The sequence below is a fragment of the Molossus molossus genome, unplaced genomic scaffold (genome assembly GCF_014108415.1).
Source record: "Molossus molossus isolate mMolMol1 unplaced genomic scaffold, mMolMol1.p scaffold_m16_p_17, whole genome shotgun sequence".
In the NCBI taxonomy this organism is placed as follows: Eukaryota; Metazoa; Chordata; class Mammalia; order Chiroptera; family Molossidae; genus Molossus; species Molossus molossus.
In genome coordinates, this window is record NW_023425352.1 from 63084830 (window position 1) to 63103625 (window position 18796).

General features: G+C 36.4%; 1 protein-coding gene across 3 annotated transcripts in view; it reads left to right on the forward strand.

The window, feature by feature from the left end:
* NRG3 (neuregulin 3) overlaps window positions 1-18796 on the forward strand; it is a 1298130-nt gene that overhangs the window by 1091132 nt on the left and 188202 nt on the right. For 2 of the 3 annotated variants that reach the window (XM_036265093.1, XM_036265094.1), the window contains exon 4: window positions 3696-3722. In XM_036265093.1, the coding sequence (XP_036120986.1) occupies window positions 3696-3722 (27 nt within the window). The remainder of the gene's footprint in view (window positions 1-3695; window positions 3723-18796) is intronic. The other variant, XM_036265095.1, reaches the window with a different exon arrangement.

The window sequence follows — 18796 nt, forward strand, 5'->3', positions numbered from 1 at the left end:
TTTGTTTCATTGATCCTCAATTGTTTTTTGGTCTCTATGTCATTTATTTCTGCTCTGATCTTTATTATTTCCTTCCTTCTTCTTGCTCTGGGGTTTTCTTTTGGTTTGCTTTCTAGTTCTTTCAGTTGTGAGGTTAGATAGTCTATTAGAAATTTTTCTTGTTTCTTGAGGTAGGCCTGTAGTGCTATGATCTTCCTTCTAAGAACTGCTTTCACTGCATCCCACAGATTTTGCATTGTTGTGTGTTCATTTTCATTGGTTTCCAGTAAGTTTCTAATTTTTTGCTTGATCTCCTTGGTAACCCATTTATTATTTACTAACATGCCACTTAGCCTCCATGTGTTCAAATGTCTTTGCATGTTATTGTTGCAATTGATTTCTAGTTTCATGCCATTGTGATCTGAGCAGATGCTTGATATGATTTTAATCTTCTTGAACTTGTAGAGACTTTGTGTCCTGACATGTGGTCTGTCTTTGAGAATGTTTCATGTGCACTTGAAAAGAATGTGAATTCTGCAGTTATGGGGTGTAATTCTCTGTAGATATCTATTAAATCCATTTGGTCTGGTGCTTCATTTAGAGTCTCTGTTTCTTTGTTAATTTTTTGTCTAGAGGATCTATCCAGTGATGTCAGCAGGGTGTTGTAGTCCCCTGCTATGATTGTATTGCTGTCAGTTTCTCCTTTGAAGTCTTCTAGAAGATTTTTAATATATTTTGTTGCTCCTATATTGAGGGCATATGTGTCTACTAAGGTTATATCTTCCTGTTGAATAGATCCTTTCAATATTATGTAGTGGCCTTCTTTTTCTCTATTTATGGCCTTTGTTTTGAGATGTATTTTATCAGATATGAGTATTGCTACCCCAGCTTTTTTTCTTTTCATTTGCTTGGAAGATTTTATTCCATCCTTTTACTTTCAACTCATGTGAATCTTTTGTTGTGAGGTGGGTCACTTGTAAAGAAGATATAAATGAGTCATATTTTCTTATCTAATCAGCTACTCTGTATGTTTTTATTCGAGCATTCAATCCTTTTACATTTAAGGTGATTATTGATATATACTTATTTATTGCCATTTTTGTTTAGTGTGATTATATTTTTCTTCCTATTTCTTCTACTAATTACATCAGTTCTTTTAACATTTCTTGTAGTGCTGGTTTGGTGCTATTGTATTCCCTTAGTCTCTTTTTGTCTGGGAAGTTCTTTATTGGACTTTCTATTTTGAATGACAGCCTTGCTGGGTAGTCTTGAATTCAGATCCTTGTTTTTCATGACCTTGATGACTTCATGCCATTCCTTTCTGGCCTGTAGTGTTTCTGTTGAGAAGTTAGCTGAGAGCCTTATGGGGTTTCCTTTGTAGGAAACCTGTTGCTTATCTCTTGCTGCCTTTAGGAGTCTGTTTGTCTTTAATTTTTGGCATTTTAATTACTATGTGTCTGGGTGTGGGCCTCTTTTGGTTCTTCTTACTTGGGGCTCTCTGTGCTTTTTGAATTTGAATGCCTTTTTTCTTCACCAAATTAGGGAAGTTTTCTGTCACTATTTCTTTGAATATATTCTCTAACCTTTGCTCATTTTCTTCTTCTTCTGTGACTCCTATGATGTGAATATTATTACGTTTCCAGTTGTCCCATAGTCCTCTTAAGCTGTCTTCCTGTTTTTTCATTGTTTTTTCCTTTTGGTTTTCTGAATAGTTGATTTTTTCTACCCTGTCTTCTAATTCACTGATCCAGTCCTCAGCTTCTTCTAGTCTGCTCTTTAATCCTTCCAAATGTGTTTTTTATATCTCCTATGTCATTCTTCATTTTCACTTGGTTGGTTTTCAATGCTTCTATATCTTTACTCATGGTGTTGAGGTCCTTGCTCATGCTGTTGAGCTTCCTCAAGATCATGGCTCTGAACTCTACCTCATATCTTGCTTAACTACATTTCATTTATCTCATTTTTTTTTTTTTTTTAGATGTGTCTTGTTCTTTCAGTTGGGATTTGTTTCTTTGTTTCACCATTTTGGCTATCTCAATGGGTTCTGGAGCCTACCAATTTTCCCTTTGGTTGTTGGTGTTCTGTTGTTTGTGGCTTCCTCTACTGGGTTTGGATGAGCATGGGAGGACCTATGTTAAACAGCACTGTCAAGTCTTACTTTCCTGGGTAGATTTGCAAGCCCAGGAATGGTTCAGTTATCCTCTAGCTTTTTGCATGAAGGCTATTAGTCTTGATTACTTGCAGAGCCTTGGGTTCTCAGTTGAATGAATAACTGCCTCAGGTGTTCAGTCTAAGAGGATTTCCCAAGGGTGGGGCAGATGCTGGTTGATAATGAGCCTCAATTTGCATTTCTTTGGCCCACCTGGGTGGGGTTGAATCTTTGAGGGAGGGACTGCAACCTCTCTCCAGGGCCCTGGGAAGGAGTAGGATGGCCACTGTTTTTTGTGGCCACAACTCAACAAAAACTCTGAGTGCCCTTCACATTATGAGTGTCCCCACACAGTTCTAGTCCAGTCCACCCTCCCTCTGTTGGAGCAGAAGCTGAGTGGCTGTGGCTAATTTAGCACTCTGTCCTGACCTTCTGAGCTGTGGAGCCAGCTTCAGATTTTAACCCTGAGGTTGCTGCTCACAGCTAAGACCGCTGCTGTTCGTTGGCTCCCAGGTGCCATCTAGTGCCTCTGCAATCCTACCAGGATTGATTCAGTGTCCCTGGTTATATGGTCCTTGCAAGCTGCTTTTCTGTTTCTTTTTCTTGACAATTCATTTTTATTTATTTGTAATTTCAGTTTGGTCCTGGGAGATGGTCTGTGTAGCTTCCATTCACTCTCCCACCATTTTGGAATCTCCATTTATTCTCATTTAAAAAACATATTGCTGCAACAGAAATAATCATTAAATAATAAAATAAATTTAAAAAGTGAATGAGTAAATAATTAAATGATTAAATGAAGCACCTTTCCAATGAACGGACCTCTAAGGTCGAATATCTGGGCATAGCTCAGCTTGCTTTATCACTCTGTTGATCACAGATAGACATTAGCAGGTAAAAGTGTGGGCTGTCGTCATGTACATGGGCACATCTTTATTCATTTTTTATAGGAAGTGGTCAAGTTTAACAGTCATAAGACTTGGGTCAGATCAACTGGTTTTGTGCCCTAGATCTGCCTCATCTTTGGGGCCAATGTAAGATTTTTTAATCTTGCTGAAGTCCATTTTCTCATATAACACCTGATAGAAAAAATTCCTTCATTATTGCTTTTTTTTGTGAAGGTGATGAGCACCTGTGAAGGCTGTTCATGCAGAAGTTCTTTGCTTATTCATAGCACAGAGGTCCGAAAAGTTTATGTTGAACAAGTAGTCATTCTATATACAATACCATGAGTTCTGAAAATAACTTTAGTACCAGATATTTTTTGTGTGAATATGTATTTATTTATTTTTAGGGCTTAGCTTTATACTTCACATACTTGATAACTGATGCAATATTATTCCACCTAAAGTTCCAGGTTTCTGGGAAATATCAGTCATGTTCAATGCACCCCTTATTGTTGGTAATCTGTGAATTGTCTTTCAAATAAAAACATGCAGGTTAAAATTGAGACACATTATTTTCCTTTAAAAAGGCAGTCTTATACACATTGATTTCCGTGTGGAATTTTTTTCTAATCATTTTTCCTTTTTCTGTTCCCCTTTCTTACATGCTGACTTCGGTGTAGCAGACCACTTGGGGATTGAATTCATGGGTAAGACTAAACAATTTGCTTCTTAAATAGCTGGAAAAAGCAAAGTTTGAAAATGTAAATAATGTTCTTCTTCCCCATCTGATTATATTTGAAATGTTTCATTATCAGATGCTATGAGTAGTAAAAATGTTTTTGTCAATTTTTCATTAAGTAATGGCTCTAAAGGAAAGACTTAACTACTTAGTGGGAAGTCCATTTAGTGTTAAGTGCAGCTTTGGAATCATACAGAGGTGGTTTGGCTCCTGGCTTTGGTTGTTTGTTCTAATTCTTAATTTTCTTATTTGTAAAATAGGGATAATAATTGTTCCTATTTTACTGCATATATAAATTGCTTAGCATAATGTTTATAAGATGACAAACATTTAATAAATGATAGAAAATAATTGTGATTGTTTAAAAATGTCATTTTTGTTATTTTCTGCTCTAATTCATTTTCCTTTTACATGACGATTACTTTGGATACATTTTGGTGTCAATCATAACTTTAAGTATGGACTATATAAACTTTTCATTTTACAAGATTAAAATATTTCTTTTGAAAGTATTTTCAATGAATGGCATGTTTTCAAAAGCCTTAAAATGCCTTCCATGGGACTTATTCTCTATATTCATAGAATGGGTCCTACTTTTCTGAGTTGAAATTAATTGCAGTGAAGAAAAAATGCATTCCATGGGGTTGATATACATCATGGTGCTAAAATGGAAAGATCCTTGAGAGTTAAAATTAGTGAAATGAAAACAACCTAAATTTGATTCCAAATTCATAATTCTCTGCTTAATTGACTTTTGTTAAACTTTATATTTTTCTCTTACATAATAAGGATATAAATATTTGCTTCATACATGATATGGTTACTCTGATAATACTTATAAATTTACTTGTATTCATTTATTCATTCACTCATTCATTCAGCAAACGTTTATCAAGTATTCACTGTAAGCAAAGAAAAAAATGACAAAATGCTAGAGATTAAATGTAAAAATGAGCAGAAAAAAAAACCCTGGTTTAATGGGGCTTACAGTCTAATAAGCTTACAGATGATAATCAAGTAATAATATTAATAAATATAAACTGCACGTTTTTTAACACCTATGCCAGGAAAGATAGAGGAACAAGTTAATATATATATAAAGTAGGACATCAACAAGTGTTTGGTAGAAACTAAAGTTGAAGGTTAGAAAGAGGAGATTCTTAGGATGGCTGCAGGGTTTATAGTTTTAATATTTGGATAAAACTGAATCTACCTACTGAAATACAATACTGTGAAAGGAACAAATTTATGAGAAATGTTTCCTAGATTAGGTTCATAAATGTTGAGTTCTGGAAGCCTTTGTTATAATGGAGAGAAGATATCAAGTTGGCAGTCGTATTGCTGGAAGTTTTAGGGTTAATTCGATATTAGAGATTGCATATTTATATTGGAATTGAATCTCCCTGTTGTGTGATGTTATGTACTAGTGCTCTGTTATCTCAGTATTAAATTATAGAAAAAGCAGACAGACAACTCAATTCCTGTGTTTCATTGCCCTTAGGGGCTTTCATCACATCTATCCAGACAATATTCAAATGCAGCATTCTGTAATGTGGCAAGAAGTGAAGAGAGGGCGATTATCTCAATGGAATCAGTGAGTAGGCATCAAGGGAGTACTCAAAGAAGTTGTTGGCATGGAAAGGAGGTTGTAGTCATGTGGGCTAGGAAGCACAGGAAATTATGGTCGTGGTTGTGCGGTAGAGTATAAATTGTATGTTGAGAAGGACATGTGGTTGGCACTAGCCTTACTTCCTTGTGATGGTGGGGATTAGCAGCATGGAGTCCAAGTATCAGAAATCACTTTCAGGATAACAGGTACTAGGCATAGAGGATGTAGAAATTTGTTCCACTGGACTGTGGTGATCGCAGGCTTCGAGAATAGAGGCCTCAGTTCATCTGCTCTGTAGCAGATACCTCCTGGGTGGTGGGCAGGGATAGGGTAGATTCAGATCCCACAAGTGGTGTGGTCATGGTCATAGTAAACAGAAACTGCTACCTCAATGTTAATTATCACTGTTAAAAGTAACCGACCAGTCACCATGATCCTGGGCTTTTCCTGAGCATCTCCAGTGACACCGGTCCCTTACAGTATAACAATTTGCTAAGGAACCAATATATGTATTAAGAGGTCCTTAGAAACATTTAAAATTATTTAGTTACTTGTAGGTAAAAAAATATATATTATTTAAATCATCTACATGCAACTTAAGACTAAGGACATAGTAAATCTTGCAAAAGTTGGAGTCAAACCATAGCTGTAAAGGCAATAGGTTCTCATTGGGTGAATATTTAACTCCAGCAGTAAAGATTGCCTTGGAGGGAAAGAGCTGGGCAAAACAGCACAGTTAAAGGGAGTACATATACATATAGATAATGGCAACTACTGACAAATTGTTTGTGATATTCAATGGATTAGTAAGTAAACTGTTTTCACTAGTCTCACTAGGTCTAGACACTATTTATCCCGACAGGTTGCTTTAACTGAATATGTAAAAAGAAATTTTTTGCTTTGAAAACAAATATTTTCATATTTAATTTGAGATTTTAGAATTCATGTAAGTAAAATATTTTCCATTGCAGGTGACATTATTCCAGTAATAAGGCATTTCTAGGTCATCTCTAGGGACAAGTTCATCTGGGAAGCAGAAATGTAGGCACGGTCTCTGTAAGCTTAATCATGTCAGTATTTTGGTATGCTGAAAATAATCAGTGCCAGTTCTATTTTAATGAGTTCTAGAACACGTTTATTCTCAAAATTCATCATTCTTGATTTGAACAATGTTAATTTCATTTTCCCTTGAGGTGGAACATGGGTCACAAGGTGATCATCTAAAACACATATGCCTTTTTTCCAAGTCTTTGTTACTCAGTATTTACATCTATGTGCACTATTATTGATCAGACTCAAAACCTGAATACTTCATACAAATTCCTATTTATAGGAGGCAATTCTAAATTATATGCTTCAAGAATCTTATTATTATTTAATCACTATGCACTATGTGTCAGATATATGAGATATTGAAGATGCAGATATAACATTCACAGCCCTTTATGTGTAAGGGTTCTGATACTAAAAAGAGAGACAGCTACACATAACTGAGGTGATATGCAAAATATAAAGAAAGAGAAAGAAAAAGAGAGAGAGTGAGAGAAATAAATAAATTAAATTGGCTTAGGAAATTTAGAGACAACCTCTCAGGGGAATAGATATTTAAGCTGAGTTCCAGCCAAAGTGCACACATTGTACTCACAGTCCAAATCTATACTAGCTCAATTACTTCCATTTTAGGGTGAGCCTTTCTATTTCACTCTGAGTCTATAAGGTCTCTAGAGTCATAACTTTAGTACTAGAGAGAGAATATCAGCTTCAATAAAAAAAACTTAACTAAAAACTTTGCTGACTTGATTTACTATTTGTAAAGAATAATTATCCTGACTGGCTAGTGTGGCTCAGTGGTTGAGCGTCTACCCATGCACCAAGAAGTCACTAGTTCGATTTCTGGTCAGGGCACATACCCAGGTTGTGGGCCCAATCCCCAGAGTGGGGCATGCAGGAGGTGGCCAGTCAATGTTCTCTCTCAACAGTGTTTCTGTTTCTTTCTCACTCTCCCTTCATTTCTCTCTAAAATCAATAAAGAAAAAATATTACCAAAAAAAGAATAATTAGCCTATTGAATAAGCCACGCCAAACAATGTCCATAAAAGTGTCAGCATTCAAAAGAACTTTTCTTTTTTTGTTCTTTGCCATTTTTTTAAAATTACTTAATTAATTTTTGTTACAGATGTTTCTCCTTTTTCCCTGCAGACCACCCCCTCTCAATCCCACTCCCCACCCCCAGCACTGTTGTCTGTCTCCATTGGTTACACCTACATGCTTATAAATTTTTTGGCTTATCTCTTTCCTCCTCTCCCCTCACCGCCCTCCTCTGAAGTTTGTGAGTCTGAACCCTGTTCCTTTCTATGTCCCCAAGTCTATTTTGGTCATGAGTTTTTTTTTGTTGTTGTTCATTATAGTCCACACATAAGTGAGATTATGTGGTATTTATTTTTGTCTGATTGGCTTATTTCACTTAACATAATACTCTCCAGGTCCCTCCATGTCGCCTCAAAGGATAGAGATCTTTCTTTCTTACAGCTGCATAGTGTTCCATTGTGTATATGGCCCACAACTTTTTTATCCACTCATCTATTAATGGACACTTGGGCTATTTCCAGATCTTAGCAATTGTAAATATTGCTGCTATGAACATAGGGGCACATATATTCTTTCTGATTGGTATTTCAGGCTTCTTAGGATATATTTCTAGAAGTAGGATCACTGGGTCAAATGGCAGTTCAATTTTTAAATTTTTGAGGAAACACCATATTGATTTCCATAGTGGTTGCACCGGTCTGCATTCCCACCAGCAGTGTACTGGAGTCCCATTTTCTTCACACCCTCTCCAGCCCTTGTTTGATGATTTGTAGAGGGCGGCCATTCTGGCAGGTGTGGGGTGATACCTCATAGTCATTTTAATTTGCATCTCTCTGATGATTAGTGACGGTGAGCATTTTTTCATGTGTCTCCTGGCCATTTGTATATCCTGTTTGGAGAGGTGTCTTTTTTGGTCCTCTGCCCATTTTTTAATTGGGTTCTTTGTCTTCATTTTGTTGAGTTGTATGAGTACTCTATATATTTTGGAAATTAACCCCTTATATGACGTATCCTTGGCAATTATGTTCTCCCATATAGGAGTTCCCTTTCCATTTTGATGGTTGTTTTTTTTGCTGTACAGAAACGTTTTAGTTTGATGTAGTCCCATGTATTCATTTTTTCATTTGTTTCTCTTGTGTTAGGCGTTCTATTAGTGAAAATGCTACTGTGTGTGATGTCTGAAATTTTGCTGCCTACATTTTATTCTAGAATTTTTATGAATTCATGAGTCACATTTAAATATTTTATCCATTTTGAATTTATTCTTGTGTATGGTGTAATTTGGTGGTCTAGTTTCATTTTATTGCATGTAGCTGTCCAATATTCCCAACACCATTTATTAAAGAGGTTGTGTGTACTCCATTGTATGTTCTTGCCTCCTTTGTCAAATATTAATTGAGAATAATATCTTGGGTCAGTTTCTGGGTCCTCTGTTCTGTATCATTGATCTATATGCCTGTTCTTGTGCCAGTACCAGGCTGTTTTGATTACAATGGCTTTGTAGCCCTGGCCGGTTTGGCTCAGCGGTTAGAGCATCGGCCTGTGGTCTGGAGAGACCCGGGTTCGGTTCCCGCTAAGGGCACGTACCTTGGTTGCAGTTTGTCCCCAGCCCTGGTTGGGTCGTGTGGGTGGCAACCACTCAATGTGTCGCTTTCACATCGATGTTTCTCTCTCTCTCTCTCCCTCTCACTCTATCTGAACAAAATATCGAAAAATGTCCTCGGGTGAGGATAAAAAAAAAAAAAAAAAAAACAATGGCTTTGTAGTATAATCTGATACCCAGTATTGTGATCCCTCCTACTTTGTTCTTTTTCTAGATTGTTGTGGCTATTTGGGGCCTTTTTTGGTTCCATGTAAACTTTTGAAGTTTTAGTTCTAGTTCTGTGAAATATGTCATTGGTATTTTAATGCGGATTGCATTGAATATATAGATTGCTTTTGGTAGCATGGACATTTTAATGATGTTAATTCTTCCAATCCATGAATGAGTTATATGCTTCCACTTTTTTATATCTTCCTCTATTTCTTCTTCCAATGTCCTGTAGTTTTTTGCAAATAGGTCCTTTACTTCTTTGGTTTATTCCTAGATATCTTAAATTTTTTTTTTTGCCACAATGGTAAATAGGATTGTTTTTTCAGTTTCTCTTTTGTGAGTTCATTATTGGTGTTTAAGAGTGCCATCGATTTCTTGATGTTAATTTTGATTCCTGCCACCTTGCCAAATTTGTTTATTAAATCTCGTAGATTTTTGATGGAGTCTTTAGGGTGTTCTATGTACAACATCATGTCATCGCAAATAATAACAGTTTTACTTTCTCCTTTCCAATTTGAATTCCTTTTACTTTTTGTTCATTTCTAATTGCTGTGCCTAAGACTTCTAGTACTATGTTAAACAAGAGTGGCAAAAGTGGGCATCCCTGGCTTCTCCTGTTCATAAGGAAAATGCTTTTAGTTTTTGCCCATTGAGTATGATGTTGACTGTAGGTCTTTCATATATGGCCTTTATTATGTCGAGTTATGGACCCTCTATTTCCACATTGCTGAGCATTTTTATTGGAAATGGGTCCTGGATTTTGTCAAATGCTTTGTCTATTGCTATGATCATATGGTTTTTATCTTTCCTTTTGTTTATGTGGTATATTATATTTATGGATTTGCACATATTGTACCAGCCTTGCATCCCTGGGATGAATCCCAGTTGGTCATGGTTAATAATTTTTTTAATGTATTGCTGAATCTGATCTGCTGATATTTTATTAACGATTTTGGCATATATGTTTATTAAGGATATTGGCCTGTAGTTTTCTTTCTTTGTAGTGTTTATCTGGTTTTGAAATTAGAATTATGCTGGCCTCAAACAGCAACTTTGGAAGTCTTCCTTCTTCTTGAATTTTTGAAATAGTTTGAGGAGAATGGGTATTAGTTCTTTAAGTGTTCAATGAATCTCTCCCATGAAGCCATCTCTGCCAGGGCTTCTGTTTGCTGGGAGATTCTTGATTACCTCTTCAGTTCCCTTAGTTGTTATTGGTGTGTTCAAGTTTTCTATCTCTTCCCGGTTCAGTTTTGGGAGACTATGTGTTTCTAGAAATTTGTCCATTTCACGTAGATTGTCTAAGTCTTTGGTGTGTAATTGTTCATAGTATTTGTTAACGATCCTTTGTATTTTTGTGGTGTCAGTTGTTACTTCTCTCCTTTTTTTGTTTGTGTGTTTGGGTTCTCTCTCTCTGTTTCTTGGTGAGTCTAGCTAGGGTCCATCAATCTTGTTTTTTATCTTTTCAAAGAAGAAGCTCTTTGTTTAATTGATCTTTTGAATTGTTATTTTAGTCTCTATGTCATTTATTTCTGCTCTGATTTTTACTCTTTCTTTCCTTCTACTTGCTCTGGGTTTTTCTTTTTTGTTTGCTTTCTAGTTCTTTAAGTTTTGAGGTTAGATAATCAATTAGAAATTTTTTCTTGTTTCCTGAGGTAGCCCTGTAGTCCTATGAATTTCCCTCTTCAGGACTGCCTTCACTGCCTCTTATAGTTCATTGTTTTCCAGAAAGTTTTTAATTTCTTCCTTGATCTCTTTGATAACCCATTCATTGTTCAATGCAAAAGGACTTTTATTAATTACATTCCTGAGTTACTCTTAATGATGCTTCTGGAATTGCTACAGTGAAAATTTCAACAAATACTGCTCTGGAATGTAGTAGCTTTAAAAAACGAAACTGCCCTGGCCGGTTTGGCTCAGCGGTTAGAGCATCGGCCTGCGGTCCTGAGAGACCCGGGTTCGGTTCCCGCTAAGGGCACGTACCTCAGTTGCAGTTTGTCCCCGGCCCTGGTCGGTTGTGCGGGTGGCAGCCACTCGATGTGTTCCTTTCGCGTCGATGTTTCTTTCTCTCTCTCTCTCTGTTCCTCTTTCTCCCTCCCACTCTACCTGAACAAAAAAAAACAAAAAAAAAACAAAACAAAAATGAAACTAATGTATTTCAAAGCACATGAATGCATAAAATTGTGAAATATTTGTGAAAAACATTTTGTTCACATTAAACTAATCAAAAAATGTTTTTGAATTCATGACTTAACCTACTCAGTCATGCATGCATGGGGGAAAATTGAGATTTTTTAGGGTCAGATGTTTGAACTTTCCCTCATAGTGTGAAAAGATCAGTTGATGGAATAGACAAGTACTCATTGAATTGTGTGAGAAATCCAACTAATAATCCAGATGGCCAAACGCCAGGTCAAAGTTTGGAAAGTACATTGATCATGAAAAGGTATTTCTCATCTGAGAACTATCTGGCTACTATATCAGATTCTCAATCATGGAACATACCTCATTATATCCATTGGAGCAATTTGTCATACAGCTATTTCACTGACAATGCCCTGATGCATTTGATACTCTAGGCATCAAAGATATTTGTGTATAAGCAGGTGCAATGCCGTTTACAAACATGTTAGCAAACCACAGGGAGAGCTATAGATTGTGTGGGAAATCTTTCATGGAATTGTGTTTCATCTTATATGAACAAATAAAATTAACTCAGTTAAATGTCTTGTTTGTGATTCGACATTGTTTTTAGGATAGCAGAATATATTTAAGCAAAATCTGATTGGTAAACTTCAGTATACATTTTTTAAAATAAAAATATTTAGTTAATATTTTTAACTAAAATCTTTAAAACATTTTCTAAAATAATTTCTGTATTTTGAAGTTTAAGAAAAAACACTTAGTTTCCTATAATAAGAGGTTAGATCTGTTTACAGTTTAAATGTGTATAGATTCAGAAGTTATAAAGTTATTACTTAAATTTTACCATATTTTAAGTACCATATATTCATTCTCTTATGTAAAAAAAAAAAAAAGGTTTCAAAACAGTTTACGAATCACTGAAAATAATCTTCTGCATACTGACCAATTTCTAACTCAGGATGATATGAAGTGAGGATCTTTTCTTTAATGTGACTCTGCTTATTATGAATGGAGTATGTTCCTTTAAATATAGCAGGCTCACATGTCAGTCAAATGAATTCATGTGATGCCCTAATTTTTGAATTTCATTCAGAAGTGAAGATCCTTGTTCTCTAGGCTAAAATCTCTGACTTACACTTAAATGGAACAAAGATGGTTTCATTCATTTGAATATATCATGTTTTCTTATAGAGTAATGTAGGAATTTATGTACAAATATATTTGTATGTGTGTTCGTAGAGGGAGTATAACAAAAAGTATTTGTTTAATTTTTCTTATATTAAACTACATTAGAAATCAGATGTGTCAGAGTAACATTAGTTAATAGTTGACATGTGCCACCAAATTTACATTCTCTCATTGAACTCCCCCCAAAATACATAAGGTCAGAACTATTTATATCCTTATCTTATAAACGACAAAACTAAGGTATATTTAGGTGAAATAACTAATTCAGGGAACAAGAAAGTTACAAGTACAGGATTTGAACCTAAGTCTATCTTCATCCAGATCTCTTGAATTCTAATGGTGACTAATCACTGGGCATGCTGAGCAATAATGGCTTCAGAGTCACTCAAAGAGGTTGTCCTCTGCTCAGGTAATATTTCGGTGGCAATGCAGTTCTGTATCTAGTCCTAAGGTTTGAAGGTAATGTTTTATAAATACCATGAGGTCATAAGAATCTTGGATAAATAACTCACATTATTCAAGATGCAAAAAATGAAAAATGAACCAGATGCCAATTTATAGCTTTACATTCAGAACTGTAACTACCAAGTGTACAAAAAGGTTCACATTTGCTGGTCATTGCAGTCTCTCGTGTAAGGTAATCTACAAATGTTGTATTGTATTTGTAGGTTTCTTTGTGATTACAGACTATGTTGAGTGACATTGATTAGTTGAGTGGCCCTACTCTTGAATGCTGTTGGGTATTAAAGTCCATTTCCTCTGCTTGGAGACATTTGCCAAATGGAATAGTGAGCTGAACCATCTCTGCAATGATCTGCCAAGATTATAGGGAGGAAACCATTTAAACAATCTTGTTTTCCCACTTTTCTCTTTAACAATATGATCACTACCTCACTCTTTAAGCTATGATTATCTTTTAAGATTGTCAGTGTAGGAAACATCCAAGCCTGCAGAGTACTTTATGAAAGTTTATCTGAGCCAAAGTAAGAACATATGCCAGGGAGCAAGATCTCAAATGCTCAGCAAAATAACAGTCTTATAGCTTTAGTTTATGCGATTGAGATTAAGGAGGAAAAGTAAGGAAGATTATATGAAGGTAGGAAAAAGCAAAGTGGGGTTTGGATTATAGGATAGTTAATAAGATTTTGTGCTATTTTAGGGAAGCTGTTTTATTTCAAACACGTGTTAGCTAGATGCACAGAAACAATGGACAGGGCTTGCTTAAGGCAAAGACAAACCTTTTACTAAAGAAGTTATATGCCTGGGGCATGACTACCCACCAAGACCTGTCCAGTTAGAAATTTATAATTAGATCACTATGTGAGGTTACTTTCCACAGAACCTTTGTTTTGTCCACAACATGGATCTCAGTATAAGTGTTAATAATTCAGCTCTCTGAAACATAAGTCTCTCCAATTCTTTTCTGTTTTTCTTGTTTTTGATTTTGGAAGAGATGTCTTGATTTTACTTGTTTATTTCCAAGACTCCCTGGTCACACATGTAAGGATAATATTTTGGCTTAATGATATATAAAATTATTAATTTTAGTTATTAGCACACATTGGTATATCCAGGGGTTAGAAATAAAAGTCTCTAAACAAATTCATGACCACTAGGTCAAATAAATTAAATTTTAACAAAATGTACAGGTGAGATTAAAAATTTTCAGTTATCTTCTTTGAGGAATGGCTACAACTGAAAAATATGTGTATATTTTAATTATGATTTCTAAAAAAGAGAAATGGACATTTCTATAAAACTATTTGAAATTAGATTCCAGAATTGGTTAATAAAGTTTTATTGGTAGATACCAAGAAGGTATTTGTTGTGAATCATTTGAAAGAGCACTGCTGCTCACTGAAAGATTACATAGTTACATAGCTGACCACTACATTTTTGATAATTGGTATATTTTTATAAGGCTAATAAATGACTAGTTTGGGAGTTTCTGTATAGGGTGTGAATATATGGACTTTAATAAAACCTTGGATAGACCTTCATGAATTTCTTTTGTAATATGGTAAATAATAAATTTATATCAATTTAGTGATAGATAAACTGGGGGCAATAAAATGGTATGTGAAGGATCAAGAAAAGCCATGAGTATAGCTTCCAGTTGCTTTTAGGGAAGCATTGTGGTTAATGGCATAAACAAAGACATAGCTTAAGCACCTACAAAATTATGTAACTTTTTTATACAGAATAATTTATTAGATTGAAATAAGATCTAACAAAAGAGATTGTATTTTTGTGTTGTCAAATTAGACTTAAAAAGAATTTGAGACCATAACCAGTATCATGTTTATTATTTACATATGTTAGTTATCTAAAATGTACATAAGTTGACAGTAGGCTCCAAAGATCTCCTGGAATATGCTAGAGAAGAGAACAAATGAGCAACAAAGATGTTCAGATTGTCATTCTAAAAATAATTCCTAATGAGGTTAAATATACAATTCTCCCTGATAATTTCTTCAAGACGCAGGATTAATCTGTGTAATAAGAGACAGAAACAGATAGATGAAGATAGAACATCTAAATATATAGCAAAGTGAAAATAATACAGGTTCTTCTCAACAAGCAGAGTCTGCTTTGTGGGCTCACAGTTGTTCAGTCAATCAGAATGTGCGGAGCCCCTTTGGGAAGTTAGGACCTATGCCAGGCCCAAGGGAAACAAAGTCAAGACAGACTCTTAGGTAATTCACAATTCAGTGTGTGGGACACACTTGTAAACCAGTTATTGCAGTTCAGTACAGAAAGGACTGTAATTGAAATGTTGTAGGTGTTTTCTTTTGGTGTTTTTTTTTATTTTTATTTTTTTACAAAACATAAAACGAGTATATCCCAAACATCTGCAGGATGTTAATATATGTTTTATTCTCATACACATAAATAGGGTTTGACTTGAAATACTAGGTTCTGTGCCTCTGTTGCAGTTTTCTCAAAGCCTTCAGTATACAGCAATCCATCCGTGAGTCTTATAGAGAGGATTGTAGTAGGCAACATTTTCTGAATTATTTTTCCAGAGAAGTATGTTTCACAGACCTGGGGCTTTAGGGACCATACTCTGGTAAATTGTGGGAGAAAGGAACACAGGAAGATACACCCGCACCTCATTGGCACAATCAGGAACATATGTACATAGAAGAATAAAAAGTATCCCCATAGTTGGGAGATGGCAGAAGAAACTATGGGGGTAAGGGACCAGAAAGAACATAGTAAATAAAAGGTGGAAGAGCACAGGGGTTTCAGGAAATGACAAGAGTCCTGGGTAATTAGAGAAACACAATACACACGAAAGGGAGTGTGTTAGATGATGTGGTTAAATAATCAAGTCAGAGCTGATTATGATGACCCTCTAAGCCCTTTAAAGAAGTATTTTTTATCTTGTGAAAGTCTTCAGAGGTTTCAAGTAGAAGAGTGATCAGACTTCCCTTTAAAAAGCTTATTCTGTCAGTAGCTGTGTGTAAGTTTTGTCTAAAGGCATTGCATGCAAAATCCCAGCTAATGGGCCAAGCTTGAGATTTTACTTCAAATATTCACCAAATGCTCGTTCTTTAAACATCTGTGGGTGTCATGAAAATGAATTTCCATTTATTCTGTGGAAAGCACAGAAAAAGAAGCAAGGGCAGAATGTCCAGAGAAGCAGCAGAGATGAGGTGCAGTGAGCAGAGCCACATGCACAGTGGACTCTGAAGTGGTCTTTGAGGAAAGAATAGGATTTTAATGGGCAGAAGAGGAAACATCCTAATGAAGATTTTAAATTAATAGGACCAGGATGAGGCAATGTGTTTGGAATTATTGGTTCTTATGAGCAAAGGCAAACTACATTAAAAAGTAAATCAAATGATGCCATTCGCTGCATAAAACTTTCTAGTGGATTTAGAATGATGTACAAACATCATATGTTGCCATGCCGTGTCCACCATGATCTGGCACTACCTACTTTCCACCATTTTCCTCCAAGCTCTCGAGGTTTCTGCTATATCCACATACCTTCTCCTTCTTCTTCTATCTACCTCAGGGCCTTTGCACTAGCTGTTCTCACCTGCACATGCTTGATTCCTCCTCTTCATAAAGGTTTCAGTTAAAATACATTTCCAAAGAGACTTTCCCTAGCCACTGTATTTTATGCCTTTCCTAAATCATTCATATCAGCCTCTTTAGTTTTTTTTTTTTTATAGCATTTACTATTGTCTCACTGATTTATTTGTTTACTTTTTATTATAAGTTCTCTCTATGAGAAAATAAGTTCTGTGAAAAAATCTTACTCATCATTGCATCGTATAAGAGATGCAATGCTCAGCATGATTATGAGATCAATAAATATTTGTTGAGTTAATGATTTAAAATAAATTTAAATGTATGTTTTTCTTAACTCTTGTTTCTTAAGCAATTAAAAAACAGTATAGCTGGCCTATGTGGTTCAGTTGGTTCATCATTCCATGCACCAGGTCTCTGGTTCAATTCCTGGTTAGGGCACATGCCCAGGTTGCATGCTTGATCCCCAGAAGGGGATCAATATTTTTCTCTCATCGATGTTTCTATCTCTCGCCTTCTCCCTTTCTCTCTGAGATAAATTAAAGCATATTTAAAAAACAGTGTAAATAAAATATCAAAGAATCCCAAGGCCATGTTGTGCAGTTCTAGATAACTCTGTCAGTCACTATAATTCTTACTGGAGATTTCCTGTTTAAGTGGTAGATGGCACATGAGGATTTCTCAAAGGTGTAACATCCAACTCACTCAGGTGTTTTGTGCAGTCTTAGAAGTGGGCCAGTGTCCTAGAGGATCCTGTCTGATTAGGTATCTTCCTGTAGCATATTTCTTGAATTAGTTGTTTTTGTTTAGAGGTTTGTGTTTTCTGTTAGTTGCATAGTTCAAGTTTGAGATATCTGAGAATAATAGAATAATGTAGGTAGGCAAAATAACAATTCAAGAATTTTCAACTTTCACTTTTATCCCAGACACTGGGCAGCTTGTTATAAATTCCTGTTCTCAGCCTTAGATATCTGATTAGGTAGTTCTGAGATGGATCCCAGGCGCTTTGGTTTTAACATGATTCTGATGAAGAAGGTCTCTGCCTACATGGTAAAAAAGTTTGACATAAAGAGACAGACAGACTTGATTTAATTCTGACTCCATCATTTAGTATATGTATAACCTAGGGCAAGGGATTTGTTATATCTATTCTTGGAGTTCCCAGTCTGTGTAAGTGGGATGATGCCATTACTGATTTTAGAGTTGTTTGCAGATCAAAATACATGAGGCATATAAAGTGCTTAGTCCAAAGCCTGACACTTATAGCATGCTCAAAGTGAGGTATTGTAACTACCGTTCCTTCTGGGAGCAGCTTCAGGGGTGTGGATTTCTGACCTATATGCTCTCTGTGGATTCCTTTATTGTGCACATTACTCGGATTCTTATGGAAAGGGGAAATCGAATATTGGTGCTCCCTTCTTTGCTCTGTAGGGACTCTAAGGTAGAATGACAGTCATTTTCCAGGGCATTCCAGTGAATGTCAGTCAGGATTGCAAGATCAGTTCTCTAAAAAGAGTAATGTTGGACAGAGGAAAAATGGCGGCAGAGTGAATGGAGCTACACAGACCATCTCCCAGGACCAAACTGGATTTACAATGAAAATAAAGGCAAATCTTCAGGAAGGGGCAACCGAAAGACACCTTGGAGGACCACATAACCAGGGACACCGACTCAATCCTGGTAGGCTGGCGAGGATGCGAGAGGGGGCCGAGAGCCCATGGTCCCCAGCAGCCTGGGCAGAAACCAGAGGATTCAGCTATGGGAAGTTGCTGCTAACGCCTTGGCTGCGACCCCACTTGAGTCCTGCGAACTCGGCTGCCTGCTAAGCCCTCGGCTGGTGCCACACAGACTGGCACAGACTGGCTGGGACCAGGGGACTCAGCAGGACGCTGCTACTGAGGCTGAGTCCTGCAAACACTGTGTGCTAAGCCCTCGGCTGGTGCCGCACAAACTCTTGGGGACCAGGGGACTCTGCTGGAAGGTGCTGCCACCTCGGCAGTGTCCTGCTACCGCGGCTCAGTCCTGGGGCTTCTGCTGAGTGCAAAACCCTCTGCTGGTGCCACTACCGCGGCCTCCCTTGGCTGGAAGCAGGGCTCTTGGGTTAAAAGTCCCAGGCGGCTGCACGATGCAGAGTCTACAGAGAGGCTAAATTGGCAGCAGC